This window comes from Octodon degus, unplaced genomic scaffold (genome assembly GCF_000260255.1).
Source record: "Octodon degus isolate 3935 unplaced genomic scaffold, OctDeg1.0 scaffold00293, whole genome shotgun sequence".
NCBI lineage: Eukaryota > Metazoa > Chordata > Mammalia > Rodentia > Octodontidae > Octodon > Octodon degus.
Window position 1 is genome coordinate 416431 of NW_004524869.1, and position 11713 is coordinate 428143.

The window sequence follows — 11713 nt, forward strand, 5'->3', positions numbered from 1 at the left end:
AAAAAAAAAAAAAAAAGAAAGCTATGCTGTCACTTCCATTCTACAGGACTGCACAGCGACAAGGGATGTGGCTGCATCATGATGCAGCAAATCAAGGAAAGTGAATGCCTGTCAGAATAAGAGCCCTAGCCTTCGACATTGCATGGCGCCCACGTGTTCCGTTTCATAAATATAGACCAGAGAAAACACTTCTGGAGTACCTTCGTGTGTCTGACAATCTTCTGGGTACCTTCTAAACAGCTATTTATTTTATCTCATAATTTTACAAGTCAGGAGTTATCATCATCCTCATTTTACAGACGAGAAAACTGAGAAAGAATAAGGACATACAGTTAGCAAGTAAGCTGAGTCAAATCCAGAAGGTTTTAAGCTTTATGTCTCTTTAGTATTAATTTAGTTGTTATCTAAGGGATGGCATCTAGCATAATCCCTTATTCCCCTTAGAAGTAGGAGAGACTGAGGCAGAATTCAATTTAGTTTGACCCCTGCCTGAAGTATTTACATAAGACAACTGGGCCAGGCCACCTTCCCTTTTAGTCTTGCCTAAATTATCCCATCCCTCACTCCTTCCTCTGTTCTGTCAAAACTTCACAAACATGTAGGAGATAAGGAGGAGATCGGACCAATTAAGGGCAATAAGAGCCAGACCATTTGCCAATGCTTAGCTATAAATCTCTCTGCCCGAGACCTCGCACATATAGGATATAGGGGGCACCACATTCTTGCTCAATCACCACAGCAGCAACAACAAAAAGACCTATCTAAGCTGGTAGGGACAAAGACCTGGGTCTTTTGTGTTTTCCCCAGTTGGAGGGGGAAGCACGTTGGTCACCAGCTCAATTAATAAAGACTCTGTCATTCCTTTAATTTGGTCTCTTATGAGCAATATATCCAATCCCAGCAGTTACAATTATTTAATTTTTGAAACCACAATTAGTAAAAGAAGTATGTTGTATATAATAAGAGGAGTCTTACACAGTCTTGCAGTACAGGACAGAAAATAGAAGTATGTCTTAAGAAATATTTCAGCCAAAGCCTAATGAAGTGTATACATCCCTTCCTGGCTTGGAGATCAATGAACTTTATGGAAGAGGAAGTTCAAAACTTGATCCTAAAGAATAAGTAGGATTTGAAAGGGGAGAGGAGAGGAGGAAATGTTCAGCAGAGGAAACAGTATGAATAATGGAACTGGATTGGGAGAGGGAGGGGTTTAAAGGAAATTTAGATTTATTGAGGCTTAAGATGGATGATGCTAAATTGGAGGCAGTCAGGTCTGAATGCTGGATGTAGGGCTGGGCAGGCAGTTGGGTGTTAAGACAGAGTGGATTTTATCTCATCTGGTAGGTAATGAGGACACATGCAGGTTTGCCCAGCCTGTGGCCTGTGCGTTACATATGCCTGATTTGCCTGGGCTGCACTGGATGAAGAGGAATTGCATTGGCCTGAATATAAACTAAATGATACAGTTAATGTATAAGAACAACAATGTTTTGAAGAAGTTTTATTATAACATAGGTGCGTCCAAACCATGGGCCACAGGTTGGACTTGCCTGTAAGCAGAACTTTAGAATGAGTAGAATATTCTTTTTGAGAGGTAGACTTCACAGTCTGACATCTTTTGCTATCATGTGTAGATCTGAGAAGGGGGAGAATGGAGTGTACAGAAGGTAAGGCTGGAAGGGCCATTTTCCTAGATGGAAGTAGGAAATGGTGGCCCAGGTACTGATGGCACCCTAGACTGGACAATTCTTTTAATTTTTTTCCCATAATTTTATTGAGAAACAAATAGCAATGAGACAGTTTCAAATCAAATTGGTAGGACAGTTCCAATAATTAATACATTGCATACTCTCTTCCTAGTGGTTATTTGCTATACAAGATGCAGACATGATATCCTATTTGCAAACACTATTAGAACAAATCCCTCTATTCATTAAGAGAATGTAACTATATATCTATCCTAACCATTTTGAATACATAGATACAAAATGGGCATTCATCTGCATCCCCTTTTTTGTTTAGTTCCATCATTTGAATATTACAGGTATGTTAACTCAGCAAAATATTCTAAAAGAGTCCAGTAGTCCATAATGGTATTGAGTTTTCCGCTTGACTGGCAGTGTCAAAAATTGTTGACATGAGTCCCTTACAGCTGAACATAACACCATGGCTTTACTTCTTATATTTTGTTTCTTTGTTTACTTCTTATATTTTGTTTCTTTTCTGCTGGATGGTTAAGACCAAGGTAAAGCAAGACCTATGCAACAAGAGTTGTAGTTTTTGGATCTGATAAGGTCAGTCAAATCCCCTCAGGATTTATCCTGAGACCCTGCACCTCAGATTGTAGATCCTTTGTCAGTGTCAGCCATGTGGATGAGTCACGGCCATTGCTTGGCCAATGTGCTCTCTGTGAAAGCCTGAGAGAGTGTTTTCTCTCCATGTGACTCTCCTTAGGCACACTCTACATCATCGATCACTTTCCTCTTAGGCCCCATAATCTTCTTGATCAGAAAATTTGGGACACTACCGAGTTACATGAAGTTACAGTACAAGTTCTCATATGTCCTAAGTCTTAATTGACCTTGGAAGGCTAGGGCCAAAATGTTGGCTTTCCTTGCAGCCTTCCTTTTTCTCTAATTTTGGACTGCAAACTTAGGTTATTAACCCTCCAGAAGAGAAGCTTATTGTTATTACCATGCAACCTAGGCTGTTAAGCTTAACCTCACTATCTGTCTGAATATCAAACATCTTGGGCATAACATGGAACAGGTATTTTTCATCAAGTATTGCTATGTTGAACTTTAAGTCCCTACAGAATATGATGAAAAAGCATTTTAAAAATTAAAATATATTTTAAAAATAGGCATAAAGAATTATATACTTCTTATGTGTACACGTAAGTCCAAAAAACTAACCATATACAACCTTGAAGCAGGACAGTCCCACAATATGCCTTTTCCTGTCTCTTGCTTTCATTCACCACCCCCTTCTTTTTGAACAATCATTTACCCAAGAGACAGCATGGCAGCAACTGGCATGTCATGACAAGCAGCCCGTATTCAGAAGACTAGAATGGCAGGCACTCCAAGCATGAACCTACTATTACAAATTGCCATCTTCAGTGCAGATGCTTAGTTCACAGGTATCAGTATATATGGTTAGTCAGGGTGAGAATCATTCCAATTAACAGCTAGATCCAAAAATCTTCTGAAGATTCTCAGGATCATTGCCTTGCCCATCTTCTACATATAACTGTATGGCTTCCCCTGTCATGTTTCCTAGCTCTTCTCCTTGCTCTCTTTTCATTGTCTATAGACTGGACAATTCTTACAGGAGACTTCCCTTTGTCATTCTTAGCTCTCAGACTTTGAATGCTGGTTCCAACCCCCTAAAAAGCTTCACTTCCAAATTCTTCCTAGCACCACATTGGAAACCACTGGACCTTAACGACCAGGAAATTGAGATGATCGAAAGGATGAGGTGACAGTGAGATGAAAAACTATTAACATTTTATTTTTTTAGTAGGCTAGAGAAGATTGTATTAGTGTTGATTCTGGAGTTTCTAAGATGTGGGCTACTGAGGGTAAGTAGCTCATTATAAAGAGGCAACCCTAGAGAAATAGTTTCAAGAATAGGCAGGAGCAAAATTCAAAAGCAGTGAAAAACTCAGAACCCAACGTTTCCATTCCTAGCCCTGGACCTCTCTTCCAAGTCTTTTCTTTGTTGTTGTTGTTTGTTTGTTTATTTGTTGCAGTACCAGGGGCCAAACTCAGGACCTTGTCCTTGCCAGGCAGGCACTTAAGCCACTGAACCACATTCCCCGTCCTTCTCTGGCAAATCTATCTATGAAACTTTTTGTCTTGAAACAAATGTGTATAAAGGCAGCAGGCACCAAGCACAGTCATGAAGATACTCCCACCAAATGTCAAACTCCAGTTCTTCACTTTTTGTAATTGTGGAATGGGTTGGGTTCTATGCAGTGGGCTGATTCCTAACAGCTCCACCACTGTTGCCAACATTCTGCTTAGCCACGATGTATTTAGACTTTATTTCTGTCAAAGTCTAATGATGACATTTAAGACAAAGTTAATTATCTGTCTTGATTTGCTATAATCAAAATTTATTAACCTTTGGGCTCAAATATCATGATGGTTGATGTACACTTTATTGTGGTTTGGTTTACTTTGGATGTGGTAATTTTCATTGACTCAATTAACATTTGTCAATGAACATATATTAAATATCCTCAGGACGAAAATCATTACAACACATTTAAATTCAATAATTCTACAACTGTTCTGGGATTGAGGATGGATGAAGAGATGAGTGGATAAGAAAGAAAACTAATTTCTGGTCCATCCCATCCCACAGATACCTAAAAAAAATAAAACTTGCATTAACTTGTGGAGCAGGAAAGGTGTCTCCAATCTTATTAAAAGTCCTAATGGAGGGCTCCAGCTGATGCCTGTCACAGAATCCTAAAAGCTCCCCACTGCAATTTGTCGTTTCCCTGGAGCTCAGAGCTGAAATTCTTTTCCCCAAAGTCTCCTGTGACTTGCGGGTTGTCCAATCCAGTTTTGCTCCTAGACATTATCCAAATCCTATCTCTTTGCTTAAATCTTAAAACATGAGATGGTTCCTTACTACTCTTGCTCATGGGATCTTTTTGTCGGCCAGCTTCTTAAATTGTTGGTGTTTCCCGCAGTCCTATCCCTGGCCCACTGCTTTTCGTAGCCTACAGGTTCATTATTTGGTAGCATTGCTTACTTTCAAGGTTCTAACTTCTCCTCACTGCGCACAGCCACCACATTTTACCTGTGCTTCTTGCCTCTCTCCAGAACCTCAGACTGACGCACGCAGACCCCTGCTAGCGATAATGTGGGTATGCCAGAGACCCTACCAATGAAACCAAATCAGTCTGCAAAGGGCATGCATTATCCAAACTACCGAGAGTGCAGGAATACAACAAGCCCATGCACAAAGCACTTAGGGAAACAGCACATATTTGAAGGAAAGATACATTTTGAGAGTGCTATTTGAAAAGCTATCATTCCAAAGAAACTCACAGATTAGTGTTCTTTCAAAATATCTAGCTCTGGGCTGAACCCACTGTGTCAATATTATAGGGACCATTTGTCTATGTCATCACAAAAGTGACCATGGTTGTCCTTGGTGTTATTATAAAATATTTTCTTATGAACCAAGTTTTTCTCATCTTTTAACCCAAGACCACCTCATAACAGGAACTGCTTTTATAGGTAATTGGTTCAAGAAGAAACAAAAGCACAGAAAATGGTGATGTTTCCTAGTTTGCAAAGCAAGTGATCCTGGGTTCCGAGGTCTGTCTGTCTGAGTTCAAATCTCTGCACTGTCACTCATAGTGCATGTGATTCTGGCTTCTTAACTTCTTTCCCGTGCAAAGCCTGTTTTTCTTTTTGTATGGAGAATTGATCTCATGACCTTGTGCTTGCCAGTCAGGCGCTGTGCCCCTGAGCTACAGCCCCAGCCCACTTAACTTCCCTAAGACTCAGTTTATTTACCTTTAAAGGCAGGGAAAGTATTATCAATTTCCCATGGTTACAGTAAGGGTTAAATGAGTGATGTCATGCTAGTTAGCATAAAACCATGCTTATAATGCATGCCCCATGCTTTGTAAATATTCAGTGTCAGCATCGTCCCATTGCTGAGAGCCCTTTAGAACTGATTAGGAAAGAGATGTGACTCAAACATCTGAATCATGAGAATCATGTGTTTCTTTTCAGCAAATTAATCACTGCAGCATGCAAATCTTTTTTGTCCCCAAAGCTGGGTTCTTGCTAAGAGATGATAAGATTATTTATTCATTGGGAGAAAATGTGACAACTCACTTTATAAATAAAATGCCAATCAGTACGTAGACATAGTTCAAATGTAAATATCGATAGCATTTGTTGCAAAAAAATTTGGGGATATGAATTGACCTATTTATTCTTAGTATAATCAATTCCATGACCAGTGAGGCTGATTCAGTTACACAAAAAAATTCTACACAGTTGGTGGCAAAATTCACTAGCCAGAGAGGATAATATTAGAAGATTTATCGTCCAAGGGAAAACTGTGTCCTTGTATGAGTCAACCACTAAATATCTCAGTTCCCATATTCGCAAACTGGTGTACATAAGACACTACTTATTTTCTAGGATTTCAGAAAGAAAAATATAAGGGACTATATGTGAAAGGAATTTAGCAATTAACATGTTGTATACATTGTTTTAATTGTTATTTTTATATTAGCTGCTAATATTTCACATATCCTTAGCCAGGAAAATGAGATATGAAATGACATAAAAATGCTGAATGATTTCACTGTGTGATTACTTTGCCAAGAAACCCTCTTTTGAATTGTCACATTATTTTATTAGGTTCATATGCTATGCATTGGGAATTCACATAGGTGAGAAACAATTTTTGTGTTTCAAAGGATGTCATTAGTTCTAGAAATGAAAAAAAAAATCAAATCAATTTTCTGATGTCCAAATATGAGTAGCCAACATTTTGTCATATGTTTATTTTTTTCATTCCAATTATTTCCACGAATAAAAATTTTTTGAAATGTAAATACTAAGAAACAAGAAAAATCTATCACTGATATAGTGACCTATAGAATTTTTTTTTTCTTTTTATGTGTTTGGTACAGGGCCTCACTATACAACTCAGATGCCTAGTGATCCTTTTGTCTCTGCCTCCCCAGCACTGGGATTAAAGTCATGCATCACCATGCCCAGTCTCATTTAGTCTTTCTTTTTTTAAGATTTATTTATTTATTTGGTACAGGATCTCACTACACAGCTTGGGCCACTACAGCATGTAGTACCAGGGATCAAACCTGGGTCCTTGCACTTGTCAGGCAGGTGCTTAAACCACTAAACTATCTTCCCAGCCCTTGTTTGGTCTTTTTGAGACAGGGTCTCATTATGCAGTTTAGGCTGGCCTTGAGCTCACTTTGTAGCTCAGGCTGGTCTCGTAGTCCCAGTAATCCTCCTGCCTCAGTCTCCCAAGTGCTGGAATTACATGCATGCACCACCAGGCCTAGCTTAGAATTCTTTTAAAGAGAGCATACTTGTGATTGCTTCACTGTTTCACCCCTTACCCCCAAGTATTGGGGATTGAATCCAGGACTTCATGCATGCTAGGCAAACCCTTTACCACTGAACTACACCCTAATCCTTCACAGGTTTTAGACCATGTCTCATCATTAGTTTTCTGATCAAAATGTGAAGTTAGACCCTTTCAGCTGTGCTTCATCATAAGATCATGGTAGTTTTATAGCCCCAAAGAGCAATAGAGATGATCTGCACTAGCCCTACAGTTCTCTTCTGGCCTTATCATTTTGTAGATAACAAGCAAGCTCAGAAAGATGACTGAATTCTCCATAATCACAGTTGACTGATCCTGGTCTCCTGACTTAATCCAGATGTTTTTTTAGTGAGTATGACCATACATGTTATTTTTTCCTTATTACATATACTCTTTTCTTCCTTCCATTTGAGGTGTTAGCCTACATCTGATTGCTTCACTTTTTCCATGATAGACTACACTTTGATTAGAGTTCATTCTAGAGCTTTCACAAGAATACAACACTCCTGGAGTTTTCTATGTAGAATCTAGCCTGGGGTGGGTAGGAAATCATCCTGCTTACCTCACTCCAGTTTCCAACAATCCAGTGTGCCTGACTGTGGTCCTTAGCAAGTTGCTTATAATCAGAGGCATTCAGCAAAAAGCCTTCAGCAATCAGAATGGTTGCATCTTCTTCAGTCAGAACTGGTCCAGAGCTCTGTGTTTGGTTCATGTTTGGAAGTTCTAGGTGGTCATGATTTACTGACATTCCTGAGGGTGTTGGCTGATGCTGTTCTTCAGCAGGAAATGGAGTGTTATATGGCTTTTCAGTAACCATTATTTCAGTTTTGGGTGTTGCATCTTTAAAGGTACTGGGCACTTGATTAGGTAATATGCCTTTCATCACTGTGCTGAAAGGATACGACAATGACGCATCCCCATCCGGAGGTGTCGGTGGAGGTCCAAGTGGGATTTCTGTACTTCTTTCCCCTGATGCATCATTTCCAGGCACTCTCATCTTGTTCCATATTACAGAGTTGCTTTCCTCTTTCTTCTCAGCCTGTTCACTCCCTTCCCCTGAGCCACTATGAATCTCCATTTCTGGATCTTTTGCCAAGGTATTATAGAATGGAGTCATCTGCCAAGTCACAGGATTGCTGGAAGATGACAAGTCAAGACCACTTGTTGTAGCTACCATGTCGCCATCTGAGGTAATACTCCTATCTGAATTAGCACCATTTTCATCACTGGTCTGGATACCTGAAGACCAGGAAGTGAGGAGGGGCTGAGAAGTGCTTCCAGTAGAAATGAGATAGTGGGAGTCCAGTTCAGTTTGGCTTGAACTGTTTTGCCACCATTCCCCATCCAAGTCTCCCTCTGTGGAAGCTGTGGTGGGGCTGGTGCTGCTGATTGCTGGAGGGCTTGTGCTCAGAGTCTCAGGCACTGTGGGCCTGTACAGTAGTGTGGGCTGGGATGAAGGTGAAGGGGTGGGGCTTAAGGGGTCTTGCTCAGATGTTGGTAGATTTTTCCCGCTGGGCGTTGTGGCTTTGTTGGGCTTCAGAACCCTCCGGCTTGATGGGCACTGCTGAAGGCCACACAGAGCTCTGCTATTTGGTTTCTTTGTCTTGTCACAAGGCTCACCATGGTTCTTGGTACACACGACACTGCGAATTCTCACTCCACCACCACAGGAAACGGAACACTGGAAAAGAGAGAAAGCTGTTAGTTGAGCAGGAAAAGTTGCTTTGATTTTCCTGGCCAGGTTGATAGTTGATCAGGACAGGCCCAGCGGCAAGTGGACACACAGCTAACATTGTCTTCTGTCTCTATATATAGTTTCAATGCTTTTGGTTTTCCATGAAAATACGTCTCTCTAGTGGACAAGCTGGGGCTCAGGACTACCCACTTACTCCTCATAGACTGAAAATATAAGCCTTGATGTAGTCAAACTGAAGTCTCTTTGGCTTTGAACACTGGACAGTGGGATCAAACAAGAGTACAACGATTTACACAAATCACCCAGTTTTTTAGCAAGAGTAATACCATCTCTTTTCTAAGGCTGTGGTATTATTAAATTAATGTGAAATGGTTACATAGTCTCAGGAATCTATTAAGTTAGGTATACTGAATGTTTTTCATTCTACTTAGGAAATATTGTAAGTCATATAGATTCTCGAGTATAATCATTGCCTAAGGCAGGCAGAAAGAGATTAAAAGCTTAATACTTACTATACTCATACACATTCATAGAACCAAGACCTTTTCTGAAATTTAGGGATGAATGGTTAATCAAAGCTGGGTTACACCTTTTCTCTCGAAGTTAGGTCAGTCCCTTAGCATGGTGCTGATATACACACTGTGGTTGTGGCCTGTCCCTCTCTCTTCCCTCCACATTGAGGCCATGGCCCAGCACAGGCCACTACATTGCTTTTGGGGAATCTGGATGGGATAGTTCTTTCTCAAAAATCATGACATAGAACATTAGTCTCACCTGTCCAGCAGCTGCAAGTCATATGTAGTTGCCACATAGTTGAAATATTTCATACTTTTATCACACTGGCATTCATTTAGTTATTGTTTTTTCAGTTATTTAAGGTTTTTTTCCTTGTCTCTTATTTTATTTATTTAAGGTTATGTTTTATTTTCCTCCTTTTAAAATTTTAAATAGAAAGCTCAAACAAAAAAGACAAAGAACAAAAGCAATACAGAATTTCAAAACATGACAGAAAATTAACAATGGTTGTTATATTACATATTATTCTCATTGGTATAGCTTTAGCTGTCATTCTCAGTGACATTTTAAATCAACCATTAAACACCTGCCACTTGAACATGGACCACTCAGCGCTAGCTCTGGCTGGTTCACATTTTTCTGTCTTGTGTATTTGACCTCAGGCCAGATTTAAGGATGCAACTGCATAATACTCAGTGGAGTCCAGGGGCTTCAAGTTATCACTCTGTAATGACTGCGTTAGCTCTGAAGGATTTATGAAGCAGGAACTATTATTCCACCTTCTTAAGAGAGGAGCCCAAGGTCTGGGGGCTTTGATGACAGGCTGCATGTCACTCCCAGAGCTAAGAATAGATTTAGTCCACATGACAAATCTTCCCTGCTTGCACCTTGTATAACACTGGACAAGTAGCTATCCCTGGAATCTCCTTATTCACTTGAACAAATATTTTATTTCTTCTTCCCCTCCTCCTGCTCTTCCTCCTCCTTCTTCCTTTTATTTCTGTGGTACTGGGGATTGAATCTAGGGTCTTTGCACAGAGCTACAGCTTCAGCCACTTTTAATTTTTTTCATTTTGAGACAAGGTATTGTGAAGTCAGTAAGTTGCCCAGTCTAGGCCTGATCTTGCTATCCTCCTACTTCAATATCTTAAAGTGTCGGGCTTAAAGACATGTGCCACCAAGCCCAGACTTATCAGGACAATTCTATTTTTTTTTTTTTTTTTTTTTTTGGTACTGGGGATCCACCTCAGGACCTTGTACATGCCAGGCAAACACTTGCGCCACTGAGTCATCTCCCAGGCTCAGACAGTTCTTAAGACACGTACTTATACATATTTACTAAGTGATCGTATTATCTGGAAACAACCAGGTGGGAAAATTCTTGCCCATAAACTTACACAATTTTTTTTCACTTAAGTTCTTTGCCTTCTCAACACCTATTTTCAATTTCTTCTATGTAAGAAAATAATATTGATGTAGAATGTTCCCTCTTTATTTTGTTTCAATCAAGCAGAATCACTCACTGATGTATAATGACTGTGAAATCAGCTACATTGAGAGGCAGAAAATGCCTGCAGGCACAGGGGAAGGTACAACCAAGAGAACAACCAGCTGCAGTCTGAACTCTATCAGCAAAGCTGTGACTAAGATGTCAACAAAACACTTAAATGGCCTGTTCTAAGACTGACCTTCCAAACCCAGTTTAAAATCACAATAGTACTAATTTTCAGTGGGAAGCACACTTCATGCACCAGGAAATGCAGACTTACTTGCTACCAAGTTGAAGCTCCCAAGTAAGGGTTGTGGAGCACAATAGTGATGAAGTGTTTCCCACACTTTTGACAACTCAAATGAACCTCTAAAGGGCAGGCTGGAGATATTTCTTTTCTGGTTTCTCACAAGATTTCTGCTCTTGTATATTAAGATACTTGCTACTCCATCTGGTTTAGTCATCCTGAGTCTCTCTGCTTGTCATATTCTAAGCTAAACCTCTCAAATATCCTTTCTGTAAAAATTTGTCCGTCCAACCAAATCATCCTCCATGTAGGTCTGAACACATTTCCACGCTGGTTGCCTCAGGCAGGCTCAGTTGAAAGTTGAATCATAAAGAGCCCTTGGGCCATGCCAAAGGTTCTTAAGCACCAGGTGGCCTCCCTTGCAATTTTACTTCCCTAAAAGTATTAAAGTAGATGGTAACATAATAGGACATTCTTCAAATTTTTTTTTCACTCTTTTCCCCCTCTTTTCTTGGCTTATTTTGACTTGAAATATTTCTGATAACTTGGGGAAGTGAGAATTCAAAATACAACTTGGTAAAAATTTTTACACATGAATTACTTGATGAGTATGTGCCCTTCACTACTCCTACAATGAAGTACTATATAT

At 39.9% G+C, this 11713-nt stretch overlaps 1 protein-coding gene across 2 annotated transcripts in view; it reads right to left on the minus strand.

Annotated features, from left to right (window-relative positions):
- The window catches only part of Adamts12 (ADAM metallopeptidase with thrombospondin type 1 motif 12), a 402762-nt gene that overhangs the window by 28330 nt on the left and 362719 nt on the right, over positions 1-11713 (minus strand). For both annotated transcript variants that reach the window (XM_023707482.1, XM_023707481.1), the window contains exon 19: positions 7679-8797. In XM_023707482.1, the coding sequence (XP_023563250.1) occupies positions 7679-8797 (1119 nt within the window). The remainder of the gene's footprint in view (positions 1-7678; positions 8798-11713) is intronic.